At 40.0% G+C, this 21,832-nt stretch overlaps 2 protein-coding genes across 5 annotated transcripts in view; both read right to left on the bottom strand.

The window, feature by feature from the left end:
- LOC103116521 (organic anion transporter 7-like) overlaps positions 1 to 4,132 on the bottom strand; it is a 28,159-nt gene extending 24,027 nt beyond the window's left edge. The window contains exon 1 of the mRNA XM_060176389.1: positions 3,570 to 4,132. Within this exon, the coding sequence (XP_060032372.1) occupies positions 3,570 to 3,971 (402 nt within the window). The 5' untranslated portion in view covers positions 3,972 to 4,132. The remainder of the gene's footprint in view (positions 1 to 3,569) is intronic.
- The window catches only part of LOC103116472 (organic anion transporter 7-like), a 272,851-nt gene that overhangs the window by 190,570 nt on the left and 60,449 nt on the right, over positions 1 to 21,832 (bottom strand). For 2 of the 4 annotated variants that reach the window (XM_007526368.3, XM_060176384.1), the window contains exon 10: positions 20,773 to 21,218. The exons of the other annotated variants lie outside the window; for them this stretch is intronic. In XM_007526368.3, coding sequence (XP_007526430.2) covers positions 21,158 to 21,218 — 61 coding nt within the window. In that variant the 3' untranslated portion in view covers positions 20,773 to 21,157. Of the gene's footprint in view, positions 1 to 20,772; positions 21,219 to 21,832 lie in introns of those variants that run through there. 4 annotated transcript variants of the gene reach the window in all.

The following is a 21,832-nucleotide window of genomic DNA, read 5'->3' as shown; positions in this document are numbered from 1 at the left end:
CCAAGCCCTTAGTACTCATCCAAGCTTCCCTTTTATATATCATTTTGTGGGACTATGTGAAAGCTTGGTAGAACTTAGGGAAGCTCGCCCATCCTTGGACGGAGGTCTGGAAAGACACCCCACTTATTAGCCTCTCTCCTTAGAGATGAGCCAAAAGGGAAAAGTTTCCCAGACGCAGTTTCTCCTTGTTAGTCTCTCAAGCTCACAGAAATCCTACAGGCCTCTCACACTTATTTTCTCCCTGCTAACTGGCCAAATGGCTGCCTGCCTTAAGGTTCACTCAAAGTTCACACATCCACTTCACCTTATTTATTTATTTATTTATTTATTCTTTTTGTTGCCCTTGTTGTTGTTGTTTTTATCGTTGTAGTTATTATTGATGTCATTGTTGTTGGATAGGACAGAGAGAAATGGAGAGAGGAGGGGAAGACAGAGAGGGGGAGAGAAAGACAGACACCTGCAGACCTGCTTCACTGCCTGTGAAGTGACTCCCCTGCAGGTGTGGAGCCAGGGGCTCGAACTGGGATCCTTCCGCTGGTCCTTGTGCTTAGCGCCACCTGCGCTTAACCCGCTGCGTTACCGCCCGACTCCCCACTTCACCTTTTGATCACAAAGGAGAACACACTCTATCATACACCTCCCCAACACCAGACAGAGAAAACCCAAAATCTTATTTCCTTGTGTCCTTTGATATATATGATTTACATCAACCGTTGTTTTTCTTTTCTCTATCTCACCTTACTGGTTTAACCCCTTTGCTTCTCTCAAATACCTTTGGATAATTGACTTGCCTGCATCATAGAGACTAATTGTTTTATGTATCACATCAATTTTTGCCATACCAGCCCCCTACCATAGGGGCAAACTGACCTTTAAGAAACCTGTAATTTCTGATGTATTTGAAAAATGTTCTTTGTCTGACTTTCTATATATACCCAAACCCACCTTCCAGTAAATGAGTGTTTATACCAGAATGCTCCATGAGTCCTCTTTTCTGTATAACGTGGTCCCTGAGAACTGATGAGAGGATGGGTGGATTACCTCCTGGCTAGAGCCACTCCACAGGAGTGCCAGCATCATTTGACTTACTATCATTTGATTTTCAGCCAAAAGATGACTTATTCAGAGAAGAATTAATTAAACATGTTGGTCTGATTAAAATCTAATTTGACTCCAAAGTTTAGGGTTATCAATATTGATAATTTTGATTTTAAAAAATACAGATAAACAGGCCAGAAGATAGCAGTGTAAGGTATAGTGCTCACCTTGCCACACATGTGGCCATGTTTGACTCATAGAACCACTTCACAGTGATAAGGAACAAGGGGGAGCTCTGACAATATAGTTTAGCCTGCCTCTCTCTCTCTCTCTCTCTCTCTCTCTCTCTCTGTGTGTGTGTGTGTGTGTGTGTGTGTGTGTGTGTGTGTATTTGTGTCCCCTACACACATGCACTGGTCTGGGAACAACAGAATCAAACTGTGAGAGACCTACTCCATGCAATAACTACCTAACTCACTAACTAAAGCAAGCAATTACAGATGAAACTACATCATAATGCTACAGATTCTATTTGTTTCTCTAAGATTAATTTATATAGATATTTATGAGAGAGAAGAGAGAAACCATAGCACTGCTCAGCACTGCTATGTGGTGCTGGGAAGTGAATGTTTTCCCTCAGGCATTCACTTTGCTCATTAGTGAACAATCTCCCTAGATGAAACTTTCAAATGACTTGACTATTGTATAATATCTGGTGTACACAGAGGACCTTTAGTAGGTTAACAGATGTTTCCAGTTAGTTACAAAAGGCTGAGTATGGCTACACAGCTCTACATATTTAACACTTGACTTTCTATATATACCCAAACCCACCTTCCAGTAAATGAGTGTTTGTACCAGAATGCTCCATGAGTCCTCTTTTCTGTATAACGTGGTCCCTGAGAACTGATGAGAGGATGGGTGGATTACCTCCTGGCTAGAGCCACTCCACAGGAGTGCCAGCATCATTTGACTTACTATCATTTGATTTTCAGCCAAAAGATGACTTATTCAGAGAAGAATTAATTAAACATGTTGGTCTGATTAAAATCTAATTTGACTCCAAAGTTTAGGGTTATCAATATTGATAATTTTGATTTTAAAAAATACAGATAAACAGGCCAGAAGATAGCAGTGTAAGGTATAGTTCTTCCATAGCCAGTCAACAGCGTCAGGTTGAGCCTGATGTAAAGTTTCGAGACCTCCTTTGAATCTGGAGAGGTGGCAGTCCTTGACTATGTGGGTCATAGTCTGTCTGTAGCCACAGGGGCAGTTCGGGTCATCTCTGGCTCCCCAGCAATGGAACATAGCAGCGCACCGGCCATGGCCTGTTAGATAGCAATTGAGGAGGGCCAATCATAACGTGCTAGGTCAAAGCCGGGTTGACACTTGCAGGGGTCTGTGATGAGGTGTTTGTTCTTTACCTCAGCTGACTGCCAACTCTGTTTCCAATAGACTGGAACAGAGAAGTTCAGTGTAGGCGTAGGGGACCAGATTGGGTGACGAGACGTCAAGCGTTGGACAGGGTGGGTGAAGATATCTGCGTATATTGGCAGGTCCGGTCGAGCGTAGACGTGGGAAATGAACTTAGATGATGCCGCATCCCAACAAATATCTGGCAGGGCGATGTTGCTAAGAACTGGCAGCCATGGAACCGGGGTGGAATGGATGGTTCCAGAAATGATCCTCATGGAGGAATATAATTTGGAATCGACCAAGTGGACATGGGGGCTACGGAACCATACTGGGGCACAGTATTCTGCAGTGGAATAGCATAATGCCAGAGATGATGATCGTAGTGTGGAAGCGCTCGCGCCCCATGAGGAGCTGGCCAGTCTTGCAATGATGTTATTCCTTGAGCCCACCTTTGCTGCAGTTTTTATGAGATGTTCGTGAAATGACAGAGTACGATCGAGAGTAATGCCAAGATAGACTGGCTGGGTTTCATGCCGGATTCTCGTATCGCCAAGCTGCACATTAAGCTCACACGAGGCCGAGGCATGGTGTAGATGGAAAACAGATGATACCATTTTTGCAGTGCTAGGGATTAGTCGCCATTTTTTACAGTAATCAGATATCAGAGACATGTCTTTCGTGAGTGTTTCCTCAAGGATGTCGAACTTTGATGCCTGAGTTGCACAGCAGATGTCATTGGCATAGATGAACTTCCTTGAAGAAGTTTCTGGGAGGTCATTGATGTAAATATTAAATAACATAGGAGCCAGAACAGAGCCCTGGGGGAGGCCACTTGAGACAAGTCTCCATCTGCTAGACTTGTCACCCAGATGTACCCGGTTCATTATGTGGTTCTTAATGAATGCCTATTATATGCCATCTTTAAGTTACACAGCATATAAGTCAAACCACCACAGTCAGGAGTTGTTGTTTAATAAAAAAGTAATTAGAATTATCTGAAGAAATGAATGAACACCTACAGAGAGACTAAAACCCACTATTACACTAAAATGTGTATTAACTTTTCTTCTCATTCCCAGAATCTGTGGATATAAGAGATATACAGGTCCACTCACCTGAGTCACAATGGTGGAAGAGAAGGTGCTGCAGTCATACACCCAGCCATCCACACAGGGCTCCATGTTCAGCTCTGTCATATTGAGGAAGCTGCCTTTCTGGTGAAGGAGATGCCACTGGGGGTGGACGAAGTGCTGGCACTTCTCTGGCCTCAGGCTGGAGTCCAGGGGGATGAAGACTCTCAGGAGGTCCTCTTGGCTGAGGGTCCCATTGTCATTAACAGAGATGGTGTCATTGTCAAGGAGGTGGACCCAGCAGCAGTGATCAGGCATGGCTCCAGTGAAGTTCTCCAATGTAGTATAAGGGATCACTGTTAAGGTGGAGATACAGAGAAAAATCATCTGAAGGATCTGGAATTTCCCCAGGCCACCATCTTGATCCAAAATTCTGTGAAAAGCCATCCAAACTGAACAGCTGATTCTCAAACTGAGTCAGAATTGCTAGAAATTAAGTCAATGTCAGGGAAATTCAAACAGTATTCAACAGCATCAACATGAAAGCTGTTTCTCAGAATTGATTTGGAGTGAGATATGTACTCAAGTTATTCAAAGCCCATATCAGTAGTTTGCTCTGGTACTCAAAAACTTGCAACTGAATCAGTTAATGATGTACTTTGTGAAAAAAATTTACCCTCAGTATTCTAATGCACCTTTGTACTTTGGTCACCAATTCTTACAACTAAACTAAACAGGCCAAAGCATGGACAGAGTTCTTTCCAGAAAAGTTCATTTGTGAATGTCAAAGCTGAAGTGCCAGACTACCAGACATGACTATGGAGTCAAAGACCATTCAGACCATTCTCTTATTAATTAAAAAAATAAATAAAGTGCAGGAGTAGATAGCATAATGATGGTGCAAAGAGACTCTCATGCTTGAGGCTCCAAAGTCCCAGGCTTAATCCACACAAAAAAATAAACCAGAGCTGAGCAGTACTCTGGCAAAAGAAAGAAAGAAAGAAAGAAAGAGAGAGAGAGAGAGAGAAAGAAAGAAAGAAAAGAAAGGGAAGAAGGAAGGAAAGAAGAAAGGAAGGAAGGAAGAAAAAGAAAAAATAGAATCACCAGTAAATTCAACAAAAACAACCATGATTTCTTCAAAAACTCACTAAGCCACAGGTGTGACCAGTGACTGGAAACAGAGAGGAATAGATTGTCTGAAGTAAAGAAACAGTACTAGGTGATGGTACCCAATGAACCAGAACTGAAAAGCCACTGTCAGTGGCAGAGAAGATCAATGATGCTATTCTGTAATGTGATAACTTATCCAGGTGCACCACCACCTAGCCCCCTTATCAAAGGTCATCTCCCCAACACCACAGAATGTCATTCCAATCCTGGGTGGGTAGAATGTAGATTTAGCCACCAGTCAATTTGAGGTCTGGCCCCAAACTAGCACATGTCTGTTCTGTGACCAAATCATATCCCTTTCTCAGTCTCTTGTTTTTTCCACTATCATGTCTCTGTTATCTCTCTTATTAATCTCATCTTGAAAATTATATCTTATATCTGTTTTCTTTCTTATTCACTAGAGAGTGATTCAGTCAAAATTTTAGCTATTCATTTCAGCCTCCAGGGCCAGTTAGAAAAATAGCTCTTAACTAATTTCCCTGCAGCAAAAAGGGAATTATCAACTAAATTTTCTTCACTTTGGATATTGAGTTAAAGAAAGAAAAAACAAAGTCCATAAAATTCACAACTGTGACTGTTATGTAACTCACTAAGATACAAGTGTTAGAGACAAGTGTGATTGGGAGTTGAAAGGTGTGAGAGAAGTACCCTTCAAGATTAAAGAAGACATGCTCAGCAAAAGCTACCAAGGAAATTGGTTATGATAATTATCTTTTGCCTTCTTAAATTTTATTTTTTTGAACCTTCTGAAATTCTGTGACTTCACCATTCTCTTTAAAATCTGTATAACTCAAAAATAAATAGATAAATAAGTAAATAAAATAAAAAAATAAGATCTGTATATTTCTAGTCATGGGAGATCTAGAACTTTGCTTGTATTTACTGATGCCACTTTTCTTGATTACCTACCCTGTTATACTTCTTCTCATGACCTCAATTAAATCAGTTCAACCATGGCACCATAGCACAATAATGATAATGATATGGCCTTTCTCTTCGATCCTATGCAAAACACCATACCCAAGATGGCAATCTTCTAACTTACATAATCTGTCACCAATTTATAGATACTACTCTGATTCTATCCTGACTTCCCTGAGAAGACAACCTCAGCAGTATGTCCAGAAGCTTCATTTTTCATAGACCTACTCTATTAGGAAAAGAGAGAGAGAAGATGGGGATATAGATTGACCTACTAAGGTCCATGTACAGCAAAGAAGCAATTATAGAAGCCAGAACTCCCACCTTCAGTACCCTAAAAATAATGTTGGTGTCCATACTCCCAGAAGGGAGAAATATTGGTGGAAGATGGCCTGAAGGCTCTGAATTCCACTACCACACTGTTTTATTTACTAAATTTTATTTAGTAAATTCAGGAATGTGATGCTTCCATTTGTCTTCTTTTTCCTTAGGGGTGCTTTTGCTACTTATGTGTATTTATAATTCCACACCAATTTTTGGATAACATGCTCAACTTCCTTGGCATATGTCTCTGGCTTTTAATAGAGATTGCATTGAATCTATAGCGCTGCATCTTTTCATTATATCTGTTGTTCTGTGAGACTTCAATTGAGTCCTGCATAGCAGCCCTATGTACAAGGCTAATAGTCACAGGTTCAGATCTGAAAGGAGACTGAAGACTTAGACTCAGGTGGTGTTGGGTATCACACACAGTCTGGTGCTAGCAGGAAACAGAGTCCTGTAAGCCATATTCTGATGAGACAGAACAGGAGGCAGTAGGATCTCCTAAATGTCTGTGTTGCACATATAGTATCATAATAGGTGTTGGTTCAATAGTTAGGCACAATGCACTGTTTTAGTATAATTTGATTATAAACCCCTGTGTAGTAATGCTGGATCATAAGATATTCCAGTTCTTATTTTCTTTAAGACACACTCCATAAAGTTTTCCATGAGAGATGTACCAACAGTGTACCAAAATTCCTTTCTGTCCACATCTTCACCAACACTTGTCATTTCTTGTTTTGGTGATGTGGGCCAGTCTCACAGGTGGGTGGTAGAGTCTCAATGTGGTTGCTATTTGCATTTCTCGAACGACAACTGATATGGACCAATTTCAATATGTCTATAAAACATCTCTATGTGTCCCTTAGAGAAGATTCTACAGGGCCCAGTGATTATGCACTCAATTAAATTTTCTTGCTACAATTAACATGTAACACAGGTAAATATCAGTGCCTACCTAAAAGGGGACAGCTTCATGAGTCATGGGGAAGTACTGCAGGGCTCTCTCTCTCTCTCTCTCCCTCTCCATTTCCACTTCTAGCCTCAATTTCTCTCTGTCCCAATCCAATAAATAAAATATTAAAAAAGAAAATTGTATAGAGCTCTCACACACTTTTTCAAGTTTCTTTATTAGTGATTTAATACTGATTTACAACACTCTTTAAAATTTTTTTATTTATAAAAAGGAAACATTGACTAAACCATAAGATAAGAGGGGTACAACTTTTCACAGTTCCCACCACCAGAACTCTGTATCCCATACCCTCCCATGATAGCTTTCCTTATCTTTAACCCTCTGGGAGTATGGACCCAAGGTCATAGTAGGATGCAGACAGTTGAAGGTCTGGCTTCTGTAATTTCTTCCCTGCTGAACATGGGAATTGACAAGTTGACCATAGTCCCAACCTGTCTCTCTCTTTCCCTAGTGGGGAAGAGCTCTGTGGAAGTGGAACTCTAGGACATATTGGTGGGGTTGTCTGTCCAGGGAATTCTGGTCAGCATCATGCTAGCATCAGGAATCTAGTGGTTGACAAGAGAGTTGACATACAAATCCTAATAAATTGTTGACCAATCATGGACCTAAGGGCTGGAACAGTGCAGATGAAGAGTTGGGGGGTAGGGGAGCCTTCCATTTTGGAGACAGGTAGTAAGCATAGTTTAATTAAATTACAAAGGGCATGTAGCTATACTAGTTTTTTTTTTCTATTTCTTTTTGCCCCTGAAATCTGATAAGCCAGTGGATCCAAGTTATTGTTTGGGGAGATGACGTCATGGCAGGAAAAAAGACCAGAAAGTTGGATCAGGGAAGAGAGTAGCTCCCTACTATGGAAAAGGGGTATAAATATTGTTGACTGTAAACCCCACCAATTTCATGTGATCTGGGGCCCATAATTAGCTTAGGAGCCTGTGTGACCTCTACATCACTCTAGATATGAGCTCACATTCTGTGGTCATGAGTAGGAATATTCCATGCTGACGCAATGTCGACCCATCTTCCTCAGGTGTAGCACAGAGTATGTTGTCCATCCTCCCTTTTGTGGTCAGTGTGTCTATTCATGTCCCAGTACCAAGCAGTTTTGATGACAATGGCCCTATAATACAGTTTGAGATCTGGGAGTGTGATGCCTCCAGTTCTGTTCTTTTTCTCAAGATTGTTTTGGCAATTCTAGGTCTTTTCTGGTTCCAGATAAACATTTGTAGCATTTTTTCTATTCTCCTAAAAAATGTGGTTAGGATCTTGATGGGGATAGCATTAAATTTGTAGATGGCTCTGGGTAGTATATTCATTTTGATGATGTTAATTCTACCAACCCATGAACATGAAATATCTTTCCACTTCTTTGTGTCTTTCTCAATTTCTTTGAGTAGTGACTCAATTTTCAGTATACAAGTCTTTCACCTCTTTGGTTAGGTTTACTCCTAGATATTTTATTGTTTTGTTGCTATAGTAAAAGGAATTGATTTCTGGATTTCAATTTCTTCTAGCGTAGTGTTCGCATAGAGAAATACCACTGACTTGTGAATGTTAATTTTGCAGCCTGACACCTTACTGTATTTCCTGATGATTTCCAAAAGCTTCTTGCTGGATTCCTAAGGTTTTTCTGTGTATACTATCATATGATCTGCAAATAGGGAGAGTTTGACTTCTTCTCTTCCAATCTGTATCCCTTTAATTCCTTGGTCCTGCCTGATTGCTATGGCAAGAACTTCCAACACGATGTTGAATAGTAATGGTGATAGTGGGCAGCCCTGTCTAGTACCTGATCTGAGTGGAAATGCTTCTAGTTTTTCACCATTGAGTATGATGTTCGCCATAGGTTTGCTATATATAGAATCCACTATCTTCAGGAATTTTCCATCTATTCCCATTTTTTGTTGTGTTTTGATCATAAAGGGATGTTGGGTGTTGTCAAAGGATTTCTCTGCATCTATTGATATGACCATGTGGTTTTTGTTCTTGCTTTTGTTGATGTGGTGGATCACATTGGTTGATTTATGTATATTAAACCAACCTTGCATGCCTGGGATAAACCCCCTTGGTCATGATGAACAATCTTTTTAATATACTGCTGTATCCGGTTGGCTAGAATTTAGTTCAATATTTTAGCATCTATGTTCATCAGAGATATTGATCTGTAGTTTTCTTTTTTGGTTGTGTCCCTGTCTGCTTTTGGTACCAGAGTGATGTTAGCTTCATAGAAGCTGGCAGGGGGTATTCCAGTGTTTTCAATCTTCTGGAAGACTTTTAAAAGTAGAGGTATTAGTTCTTCTTTGAAGGCTTTGTAGAATTCATTTGTAAAACCATCTGGCCCAGGACTTTTACTTTTGGGGGAGATTTTTGATAACTGTTTCAATTTCATTGGCTGTGATGGGCCTGTTCATGTTATCCACTTCCTCTTTACTTAGTTTGGGAAGTTGGTAGGTAGCTAGGAAATCATCCATTTCTTCCAGGTTCTCTAGCTTGGTGGCATATAGTTGTTAATAGAAGCCTCGCATGATATGTTGAGTTTCTGTGGTGTCTATTGTGATATCTCCTCTTTCATTCACTATCCAATTTATTTGGGTCATCTCCCTTTTTTGTTTTGTGAGTCTGCCTAAAGGTTTGTCGATTTTGTTCAATCTTTCGAAGAACCAACATTTACTTTCGTTGATCTTTTGTATGGTTTTCTTATTCTCAATGTTATTTATTTCTGCCCTAACTTTAGTGATTACTGTCCTTCTGCTTGCTTTAGGGTTCCTTGGTTCTTCTTCTTCTAGGTCTTTAAGATGTGCAATAAGGCTGTTTATTTGTGCTTTTTCTTGTTTCCTAATGTGTGCTTGTATAGCTATGAACTTTCCTTTCAGTACTGCCTTAGCTGTGTCCCAAATATTTTGATAGCTTGTATCTTCATTTTCATTGAAGTCTCGAAACATTTTGATTTCTTCCTTGATTTTCTCTTTGACCCAGAGGTTGTTAAGAAGTGTACTGTTTAGCTTCCACATTTTGGAACTATTACTAATCTTTTGTTGATTGTTAAGTGTTAGTTTCATTCCACTGTGATCTGAGAAGATGCTTGGGATGATTTCAATGCTCTTGAATTTGCTGATGCTGTCTTTGTGGCCTAACATATGGTCTATCCTTGAGAATGAATCATGTGGATTTGAGTAAAATGTGTATTCCAGTTTCTGGGATGAATGACTCTGAAAATGTCCAATAGTTCTAGTTTATCTATATCTTCATTTAGCTCCCTTATGTCTTTATAGATTTTCTGCCTGGATGATCAGTCAAGTTGAGAGAGTGGGGTGTTGAAGTCCCCTACTATGACTGTGTTGCTATTAGTATATTGCTGTAGCTCTTTCAGTAGACATTTGATGTATTTAGATGACTTCTCATTGGCTGCACAGATGTTAATGATTGTTAAGTCCTCTTGATTGACTGATCATCTGAGCATTAAGTAGTGTCTATTCTTATCTTTTTAAATCTTATTTATTTTAAATTCTATCATGTCAGATATGAGAATAGCTGTTCCTGCCCTTTTTTGTGGGCCATTGGCTTGTATGGTAGTTTTCCATCCTTTCACTTTAAGTCTGTGTTTGTCTTGTTGAGTTAGGTGGGTTTCCTGTAGACAGCATATTGTTGTGTTGTATTTTCTGATCCATCTTCCTACTCTGTGCCTTTTAATAGGTGAATTCAGGCCATTGACATTTATTGATATCAAACATTGAAGATATTTTAATGACATTCTTGTAGAGTTTTAGAGTGTTCTGATATATGTCCTATTTATGATGGTCTGACTGTTTATAGAAGACCTTTCAGAACTTCTTTCAGGGCAGGCTTGGTGATAGTTGATTCCTTCAATTGTTGCTTGTCTGAAAAATTTTGATGCCTCCATCTTGTCTGAATGACACTCTAGCAGCATATAGTATTCTTAGTTGAAAGCCTCTTTCATTGAGCACTCGATAGATATCTTGCCATTCTCTTCTGGCCTGTAGTGTTTGTGTGGAGAAGTCTGCTGCTAATCTTATGGGTTTTCCTCTGTAGGTGACTCTTTGTTTTTCTCTTGCAGCCTTCAGGATCCTTTCTTTATCGTTATTCCTTTCCATTCTAAAGAGGATGTGTCTTGGTGTCTTCAAGTCTGGGTTAATTCTGCTTGGGACACTCTGGGCTTCTTGAATCTTTATGTCTTTGATGTAGTTTAGACTAGAGAAGTTTTCAGCTATTATGGCCTGAAGAATGCTTTCTTCCTCTCCCTCTCTTTCTTCCTCTGGTAAGCCAATAATGCATATATTGTTTCTTTTGAAGTCATCCCATAGGTCTCTGTTGTTGTTTTCAGCATCTCTTAATCTCTTTTTGAGATCTCTTACTTATTTTTTAGTTGTCTCTAATTCATCCTCGAACTTGCTAATCCTGTCTTCAGCCTCATTGTTTCTATTCTCTCTGCCCTCTACTGTTTTCTGGAGTTCGTTTTGTTACCCTGTTCTGATACTGTTTTAGCTTGTTCAGATAGTTGTGTTCTTAGCTCAGCTATTTCACCTTTCAGCTCTCTTCTTCTACTGTTTGCCCTTCTTCCGTAGCTAGTTAACAGTGTCAGGTTGAGCCTGATGTAAAGTTCGTGACCTCCTTTGAATCTGGAGAGGTAGAAGTCGTTGACTATGTGGGTCATAGTCTGTCTGTAGCCGCACTGGCAGTTCGGGTCGTCTCTGGCTCCCCAGCGATGGAACATGGCAGCGCACTGGCCATGGCCTGTTCGATAGTGATTGAGGAGGGCCCAATCATAACATGCTAGGTCAAAGCCGGGTTGACACTTGCAGGGGTCTGTGATGAGGTGTTTGTTCTTTACCTCAGCTGACTACCAGCTCTGTTTCCAATAGACTGGAACAGAGAAGTTCAGTGTAGGCGTAGGGGACCAGATTGGGTGACGAGACGTCAAGCGTTAGACAGGGTGGGTGAAGATATCCGCGTATATTGGCAGGTCCGGTCGAGCATAGACATGGGAAATGAACTTAGATGATGCCGCATCCCAATGAATATCTGGCGGGGCGATGTTGCTAAGAACTGGCAGCCATGGAACCGGGGTGGAACGGATGTTTCCAGAAATTATCTTCATGGAGGAATACAATTTGGAATCGACCAAGTGGACATGGGGGCTACGGAACCATACTGGGGTGCAGTATTCTGCAGTGGAATAGCATAATGCCAAAGATGATGATCATAGTGTGGAAGCGCTCGCGCCCCATGAGGAGCTGGCCAGTCTTGCAATGATGTTATTCCTCGCACCCACCTTTGCTGCAGTTTTTATGAGATGTTCGTGAAATGACAGAGTGCGATCGAGAGTAACGCTGAGATAGACTGGCTGGGCATCATGCCAGATTCTCGTATTGTCAAGTTGCATGCTAAGCTCATGTGAGGCCGAGGCATGGTGTAGATGGAAAACAGATGATACCGTTTTTTGCAGTGCTGGGGATTAGTCGCCATTTTTTTACAGTAATCAGATATCAGAGACATGTCTTTCGTGTTTCCTCGAGGATGTCGAACTTGGATGCCTGAGTTGCACAGCAGATGTCATCAGCATAGATGAACTTCCTTGAAGAAGTTTCTGGGAGGTCATTGATGTAAATATTAAATAACGTAGGAGCCAGAACAGAGCCCTAGGGGAGGCCACTTGAGACAAGTCTCCATCTGCTAGACTTGTCACCCAGATGCACCCGGAATCTTCTGTTTTGGAGAAGAAACGATATAGTGTTGGCCATCCATGGGGGCAGGCATCTTGAGATCTTGACTAGGAGACCACGATGCCAGACCGTGTCATAGGCTGCTGTGAGATCAACAAAGACAGCACCCATCTTTAAATTCTTCTGGAATCTATTTTCAATGTGAGTTGAGAGGGCCAGGACATGTTCGCAGGTAGATCTTCCTGGGCGGAAACCAGCTTGGGCGGGTGATAGGAATTTCTCTGTAAGAGGAGAAATTCATGACAGAAGCAGCCTCTCAAGGAGTTTGTAACACACGGAGAGGAGAGAAATTGGTCTATAGCTGGCGGCCAGTGTTGGGTCTTTCTTTGGTTTCAGAACTGCTATTATCTTCACCCGACACCAAATTTTGGGCACAGAATCGGATTCCAAGATGTGGGACAGGAATGTAGTGAGCCACTTCTTTGCCGCGGGGCCCAAGTTAAGAATGAGCTCTGGGGTGATGTTATCATAGCCAGCAGCCATTCCCGGTGTAACCCTCTTCAAAGTGTCTTCCAGTTCAGACAGAGTAATGGGAGAGGGTTTTGGAGATGTACAAGATAGACGGAAGTGGGATGACCACTCATGGGAAATTTCTCTTTTCCAGACTGGGTCGATCTTAGCATGTCCAGCTTGAGTTAGGTGCCTGGCCACTGAGTTTGGAGATACGGGAGGATGGAAGACGGGAGAGGGTTGGCTACCGGCACCCAGACTATGAAGAAGCTTCCAGGCCTTCCTACTTGAGTGGGTGAAGTTCAGACTTTCCGTGAGTTGTTGCCAGCAGGCTTGGCGCACTGCATCTATGGAGGCAATGAGATGGTGTGCCACATCTTGGTTGTCCGACTCATCATACTGCTTTAGTAGTTGCTCGCATTTAGCATCAAGACAAGGCATATAGTTAGCACGTCTCCCACGAGGAATAGCTTGCGAAGCTGCTTTGAAGATGGCTTGGTGGAAGCGCCTGTAGGAATCTTCAGAGGGGATAGAGTTAATTGGAATTGCAGAAATAGATTTGTTGGTAAGATCACTGAACAGATGTCAGTTTGCTTTCCAAAAGTTCCATCTTAGTTTCTCTGAGCACAGAATCAGTGGGAGCTGGAGACCAATGTGGATGATAGCTGGGCGGTGATGACTGTGCAGGAAGTCCTTGAGAACTTGTCTCATAGCAGGAAAGGCTTGGCCATTGACTGTGCTAATCCAGCACAGGTCGGGCGACGAGTCTTTATTCCATCCAGCACTTTGAAAAGAGCCTGGCTGTTTGGGATCGTATAATAGGGAGAGGTCATTCGCTGAAGCCCAGTCAGCTAAGATGGAGCCGTCAGCAGGAGTGGAGGAATATCCCCAGTCTCGGGGATGACTATTCAGCTCTCTAATAACCTTGAGATAGTTAGTGTTTTCTTCTAGAGTCTCATTTGTTGTTCCTGTAATTCTGACTATAATTCTTTCAAACTCTTTACTCACTCCTGTGATTATTTCCTTAGCTAATCTTTGGATGTTGAACTCATTATTTTGTGCTTCACCATTTAGGGGATTTTAGCTGTACTGTTGTCCTGGTTAGTTTCTTTAGTATTTCTTCTTGTTGGTTTACCCATTTTATATATTATGTTATGAGTTATCTCTTTTAGTACTTTTCAAATTACTGATCACTATTTCCTGGATTGACTTGTGTCTAAGTAAGGTAATTAAAGGGCTCACAGTGATGGAAGTTAACAGTTGTTTCTATAGTCTTTTAATCCCTGAGTTGGAGCTCGGTGGTTTAAAAGCCTCTTTTTTTTTTTTAACTTCTCTGTAGGCTATGGGAGCCTGAGGGCTTCTAAACTATAAGTAGGCTTCTTATCTTAATCACTGCCTCCTGACCAAGAGATAAGGCAGGGTGTGGCAGAGATAGTCCAGTGGTTATGCAAAGAGACATTCACAGCCCCACAGCTATGCCACCATGGTATAGGTCTTCTCCTGAGTTTCCTGGTTAGATCTCTGTCTCCAGGTGTCCCTCCCGCTGCTCCATATTCTGAGGGCAGTAGCAATGGAGACTCAGAGTTGCACTGTGAGTCTCCAGGGAGTCCTCTCCTCCCTTCAGCTGTTCCCTTGTTGGTGGAACAGACTGGAGGTGGTGTCTCAACTGATAGACCATCGGACTGTTACCAGCCACTTAGTCTCTCCCTAGGCTCCTCTCTGTCACCAGCCACGTGTGTTTGCACTCACCAGTGCTTAGGTAGGTTCCTGTAGTTGTTCTAGTCCTGTCTTGTTTTAGTCCCAGGTGGTCTCCTTTGGTATTCCTAGTTGATCCGGGAGAGGAGAGGAGAGGAGAGGAGAGGAGAGGAGAGAAACAGATCTGCTGCTGCTTGTAGCCTTGCCCTACAATTCTATTTATTTGGTTGTCTCCCTCTTTTTTTTTATTGAGTCTGTCTAATCTTTTTAATTTTCAATTTTAATTTTTCAATCTTTTTAATTTTTCAAAGAACCAACATTTGGCTTCATTGGTCATTTGTATGGTTCTCTTATTTTTTATGTTTATTTCTGCTCTAATTTTAGTGATTTCAGTCCTTCTGGTTGCTTTATGGTCCCTTTGTTCTTCTTCCTCTAAGTCCTTAAGGTGTGTAGTAAGGTAGTTTATTTGAGGTTTTTTTTTGTTGTTGTTATATAATATGTGATTGTTTGGCTATGAGTTTTCCTCTCAATACTGCTTTAGCTGTGTCCCAAACATTTTGATAACTTGTGTTTTCTTTTTCATTTGTTTCCAGGAACATTTGAATTTCTTGCTTGAGTGCCTCTCTGACCCAGCAGTACTTAAGCACTATGTTGTTGAATTTTCAAATTTTGTGACTTATAGTACTTTTCTATTTGTTGTTGAATGCTAGCTTTACTCCACTGTGGTCTGAGAAGATACTTGGGATGATTTCAATGCTCTTGAATTTGTTGATACTGTCTTTGTGTCCTAACATCTGGTCTATCCGTGAGTATGTGCTGTGTGAATTTGAAAAGAATGTATTCCAGTTTTTTTGTGGTGAAGGACTCTGAAAATGTCCAGGAGGTCTAGTCTGTCCATCTCTTCATTTAATTCTCTTGTGTCTTTTTTGATTCTCTGCTTCATTGATCTGTCTAAGTGTGAGAGTGGGGGTGTTGCAGTCTCCCACTATTATTCTATTACTATTGATGTATTTTTGTAGTTCTTTCACCAGGTGTTTGAAGTATTTATATTGTCCCTCATTGGGTGCATAGATGTTAATAATTGTTAAATCTTCTTGGTTGATTTATCCTCTAATCATTATTTAATGGCCTTTCCTTTCCTTTATTACTCTAAGTAATTTAAAGTCTATTGTGTCAGAGATGAGAATGGCTGTTCCTGCCTGTTTTTGTGGTCCATTAGCCTTTGTGATAGTTTTCCGTTCTTTCACTTTAAGTCTTTGTTTGTCTTGTTGGGTCAGGTGTGACTCTTATAATCAGCATATGGTTGGGTTGTGTTGTCTGATCCATCCTCCCATTCTATGCCTTTTATTGGATGAATTTAGTCCATTGACATTTATTGATATTATGGGTTTAATGTATTACAGTGCCACTATTCAACATTTTTTTTTCTCTAATATATGGCAAGTATTATGGTGATGTTCTTGTTTATAAGAGGTATTTTAGTACCTCTTTCAGGGCAGCTTGGTGATATTTGCCTCTTTTAACTGTTGTCTGTCTGAGAAGGTTTTGATCCCTTCATCTAGTTTGAATGAAAGTCTAGCAGGATATACTATCCTTGGTTGAACCCCTTTTTCATTCATGGCTTGATAGATATCTTGCCAATCTATTTTGGCTTTTAGAGTTTGAGTGGAGAAGTTTGCTGACAGTCTTATGGATTTCCCCCTATGTGACTTTTTGTTTTTCTCTTGCAGTCTTTAGAATTCATTCTTTATCCTTACTTCTTTTTTTTAAATTATTTTATTAATTTTTATTTTTTATATTTATTTATTTTCCCTTTTGTTGCCCTTGTTTTTTATTGTTGTTGTAGTTATTATTGTTGTTGTTACTGATGTCATTGTTGTTAGACAGGACAGAGAGAAATGGAGAGAGGAGGGAAAGACAGAGAGGGGGAGAGAAAGATAGATGCCTGCAGACCTGCTTCACCGCCTATGAAGTGACTTCAGTGCAGTAGGGAGCCGAGGGTTAAACCGGGATCCTTATGCCAGTCCTTGTACTTTGCACCAAGTGTACTTAACCCACTGCATTACCGCTTGACTCCTTCTTACCTCTTTTCATTGTAACTATGATGTGTCTTGGTGTCTTCAGGTCTGGGTTGATTATGTTTGGGACACTCTGGGCCTCTTGAATCTTAATGTCCTTTCTGTTGTTTAGAACTGGAAAGTTTTTTTCCATTATTTGCTCTAGAATATTTACTTCATCTTCCTCTCTTTCTTCCTCTGGTAGGCCAATTATAAGAATGTTACTCCTTTTGAGATCATCCCATATGTCTCTGTTGTTGTTCTTAATGTCTGTCAATCTCTTTTTGAGCTCCTTTATCTCTTTCTTAGTTTTATCTAGCTCATCCTTTGTCTGAATAATTCTGTTTTCTGCTTCTGTTAATCTGCTTTCCCTTCCTTCAGCTTCTTTCTTCAGTTCAGTTATAGTATTAGCTTGTTCTGCTAATTGTCCTTTTAGTTGAGCTAGTTCAGCTTTCACTCCTCTAATTACCTTGAGGTAGCTTGTCTTTTCTTTGAGATTCTCATCTGTTGTTTCCCTAATTCTGATAGCCATTTCCTCCATAGTTGTCTTCATTTCTGTGATTAATAGCTTTACTATTGCTTGAATACTTTTCTTATCTATGGTTACTTCTGACTCATTTGTGGTTTATTCTGGGCTCCTATACTGATTCATTGTGGTAGCTGTTTTATTTGCTCTTCATTTAATCATTTTTTAATTGATTTTTTTTTATTTTTCTGTTCTGTCATTCTTCAGTTGTTGTATTTTGGGTACAAGCCACACTATACTAAAGACCTTTATGACAAGTGCAGTCACCACCTCAGAATTTAAAGCAATAGTAACTGAGGCAAGGATTGATGCAGCTCAACCAATACCATTTAGCCAAACAACACATCCAGTCCAAGCAACCAAACAAAATAAAAAGAAAAAGAAAGGAAAAAAAGGAAAGCAAGAATCAACAATTATGCAAATCTACTGTCCACTATAAATTCTTGGGATAGAAAGGGGAGAAATGGAAGTAGAGAAGAAACACCCACATAGAGTCCACTCCAAGTCAGATTTCTTCCCTAAAATAATTCACAAGTGAGTATCAGTGAATTAAGAAAACAAAAGGAGGAAGGGGAAAAAAAGACAGAAAGAAATAAAAAAAGAAAGAAAGAAAAAGTAAGAGCAGTGAAAAGAAAGAGTTTTTATTTTTAATTAGCTAGGAGGAGGGACAAAAGGAGAGTGGAGAGAAGAGGTAGAGAGGAACAAGTTCCTCTCACAATAGGTAGAACACCCAGTCACCTAGCAATGGAAAAAACAACAACAGTTAATTTTGGTCAACCTGAAAAATGTGGATGGGAAAGGGATATGTGTATATAATAATAGTAGTAATAAAATAAAATAGAGTAGAAAACCCTTAACAGTCAGTCTGCAGCTTGGACTGCTTGATTGGCTGCAGGCAGCCTGGGGAAAAAAAAAACAGCCAATTTTAAGAAGTATCCAAAAAAAAAAAAAAAAAAAAAAAAAACAAGCCAGGTACCCAGGTAGTCTTTCCCAGGCAGGGATGAGGCTCTGATTGGTCAGGTATTTTATCACTCATGTAGAGCTCCAGCCACTTTAAAAAAAGAGAGAGAGAAATTAAAGGCAGAGGCTTAGAATGACATCCTTGGTGAGCCAGGAATCTTGTTAAAGAAAATAGCTCAGTGGGGAGCCTGCTAGGAGTGGCTGAGCTGCCCCTGTGGGCTGGTACTGAAGTGGGGTGGTGAGCTCAGAAAGAATCAAAGGATTTTCCTTTGTTCCCCTGACCTCTGTTTGTCAGCCCAAGAGAAAGTTATGGGACTGTATTTTGGTGTCACTCTGACCAGTCCATGTTCACCCTCCTACAGACAGCCCAATATCCTACCAGATCCAGTGGATTCTTGATTGCAAGCTGCTGCCTCTTGGAGCTCACAGAAGGTGTGGCTCCAAAGTCGCCATCTTGGCTCTGCCCCAACCCCCTTCTTAGTTTTCTCTAGCTCATCCTCTGTCTGGCTAATTTTGTTTTCTGTTTCTGTTAGCCTGCTTTCCCTTCCCTCAGCTTCTTTCTTCAGTTCAGTTATAGTATTAGTTTGTTCTACTAATTGACCTTTTAGTTCAGCTATTTCAGCTTTCATTTCTCTAATTACCTCAAGGTAGCTAGTATTTTCCTTGAGGGTCTCATCTGTTGTTTCACTAATTCTAATAGCCCTTTCCTCCATAGTCTTTGATTATTAGGTTTACTATTGCTTGCATACTTTTCTTATCTCTAGTTACTCTGACTGATTTGGAGTTTCTTCTGGGCTCTGGTCTGGATTCATTGTGGTTGCAGTTTTATTTGCTCTTGATTTAACTATTTTTTATTGATGTGTTTTTTATTTTTCTGTTCTGTTATTCTTCAGTTGTGTTTGAGTACAAGCCACACTATACTAAAGACATTTATGACAAATACAGTCACCAACCTCAGAAATTACAACAATAGTAACTGAAGCAAGGATTTATGCAGTTCAACCAATACCATTTAGCCAAACAACACATCCAGTCCAAGAAAAAATAGTAACCAAATCTAAAAGAAAAAGAAAGAGAAAGGAAAAAAGGGAAAGCAAGAATAGACAATTATGCAAATCTACTGTCCACTGTAAATTCTAGGGATAGCAAGAGGAGAAAGGGAAGTAGAGAAGAGACACACACACACAGAGTTCACTCTGAGTCAGATTTATTCCCCCAAATAATTCACAAACAAGTATCAGTGAATTCAGAAAGCAGAAGAAGGAGGAAGGAAGGAAAGAAGACAAGAACAAGAAAAAAAAAAAAAGGAGCAATGAAAGAAAGATTTTTTTTTAAAGTAGCTAGGAGGAGGGTAAAAAGGGAGAGTGGAGGGAAGAGTTAGAGTGAAATAAGTTCCTCTTACAATGGATAGGACACCCAGTCACCTATCAATGGAAAGAACAATAACAGACAATTTTGGCCAACCTGAAGAGGGAGGGGGAAAGGGACATGCATATATATAATAGTAATAATAAAATAGAATACAGAAAAATACCCTAACAGTCAGTCTGCAGCTTGGATGGCTCCAGATTGGCTCAGGCTACCTGAGCAAAGACAGTCAATTGTAAGTAGTTTATTAAAAAATTAATTAATTAATTAAAAAATAACCCTCCAGGTAGTCTTTCCTAGGCAAGGGTGAGGCTGTGATTGGTCAGGTATTTTGTCACTCAAATAGAGCTCCAGCCACTTAGAAAAAAAAAAGAAAAATAAATCAAAAAGGAAAAAGATTGGAATGACACCTCTGGTGAGCCAGGAATCTTGGTAAATAAAATCTTGGTAAAGCCACTCCTAGCTCAGTGGGAAGCCTGCTAGGAGTGGCTGTCCAGTCCCTGGGGTATGGTTCTGGGATGGGGGGTAGAGGTGAACTTCAGAAATAATCAATAGATTTCCTTTCTTTTTCCTTCATTTCCTAATCCAAGAGTGAGCTATATGACCTCTCCTTGGTGTCATACTTAGGACCCCTTAGTCACCCTCTTGCTGACAGCCCAGTATCCTACCTTATCCAGTGAATACTAGGTCAAAAGTCACTGTTTGTTGGAACTCACACCAGCAGCTGCCTCCAAGTAGCCATCTTGGCTCCACCCCTTCCTGATTTACAAAATTTTAAGAAGTCTGGGTAAAATTTCACATGTTCCCACAACCAGAGTTCCATCATAAACTTTTTCAATTTATCTGCAATATCAATTACTTTATTTAGTCACTTGTCACTCTTGATAGGGTAGGGTAACTTTACAATTCTTTTTTCAAGTTCTTCTAAAATTCTTTGGATGATCTTGATAAAAGTACATCAAGTTATCCACAAAATAATTTGGGGAGCTTGCTTATTCTTAGTATTGTTCTGCTTTTAATCCAGAATCATTCCAGCTATCTGCAAGTATACAATACTCCCAATCAACTCTAAATAACATGCTTCAGTCACCTTGCACTTTTATCATCAGTAATCATGCATTTGTTATGGAGTAATTTTGTACCACACTGAAAAAAGGATTGATTTTTTTCACTTTCAGTTTTATCTTTTATTTTTATTGGTTATTTACAAAATTACCAACTAACAGGGATTACCACTACCAGAGTTCTGTGTCCCTATTCCCTCCAATGGAATGCAGTGGTTGTCCCAAGATCACTGGTATGTGGTGACTACAGTTTACCTTCTAAAAGTTATTTGATATTTATTGACAAAATTATGAGATATTTTAATCATTTTCCCAGTATCAAAGAAATATCTTGATGTCTCTCACTATTTCACTCTTTGGTCAGCAGGTTGTTCCTGTATCTGCTTAAAACTGTGTCACTTCACTGCAAATATTCTCTTCTTTTGATTTGTTTGGGCTTTTTCTCCTGGTAGAATCATACACCATATACATAAAAGAAAAAAAACAGAGAGTAAACAATTTTACATTAGTTCCAACAAGTGTATGTATCCAAAGGAAGCTCACCCATTACCAATCAGCTTGGATAGGTACAGTGACCTCTGTCTATAATTTTTAGTAAATACTGTGACAAGATGAGATAAGTAATATGAAGAGACTTGGAAATCCATCTGAATAGCTTCTATTCTCAATATTGGAAACCAATTCATCTTAAAGTGGCTTTATCTGTAAATGGGGAGTTTAGAAATGTTTTGGTGTCTTTTGTCATATTATAAAATAAAATTTAAATTCCTACCAGGGTTATTGCTCAGGCTCAGTGCTAGTAATATGATTTTACAAGAGTTAGAGACAAATTTTTTTCTTCTTTTTATTTAGTTTATTTGATATGACAGAGAAACGTTGACAGAAGAGGTGGAAATAAAAAGGGAGATAGAAAAATAGACACCTGTAGAACTGCTTCACTACTCTTGTAGTGTCATCCCTGCAAGTGGGGAGCAAGGGCTTGAACCTGGGTCCTTGTGCAACAATTTGTGTGCACAACTAGAAGACTTACATACTTTAAATATTTTGATAAATCTTTTT

This window comes from Erinaceus europaeus, chromosome 17 (genome assembly GCF_950295315.1).
Source record: "Erinaceus europaeus chromosome 17, mEriEur2.1, whole genome shotgun sequence".
NCBI classification, from domain to species: Eukaryota; Metazoa; Chordata; class Mammalia; order Eulipotyphla; family Erinaceidae; genus Erinaceus; species Erinaceus europaeus.
This window is presented reverse-complemented; position numbering and strand designations above follow the sequence as displayed.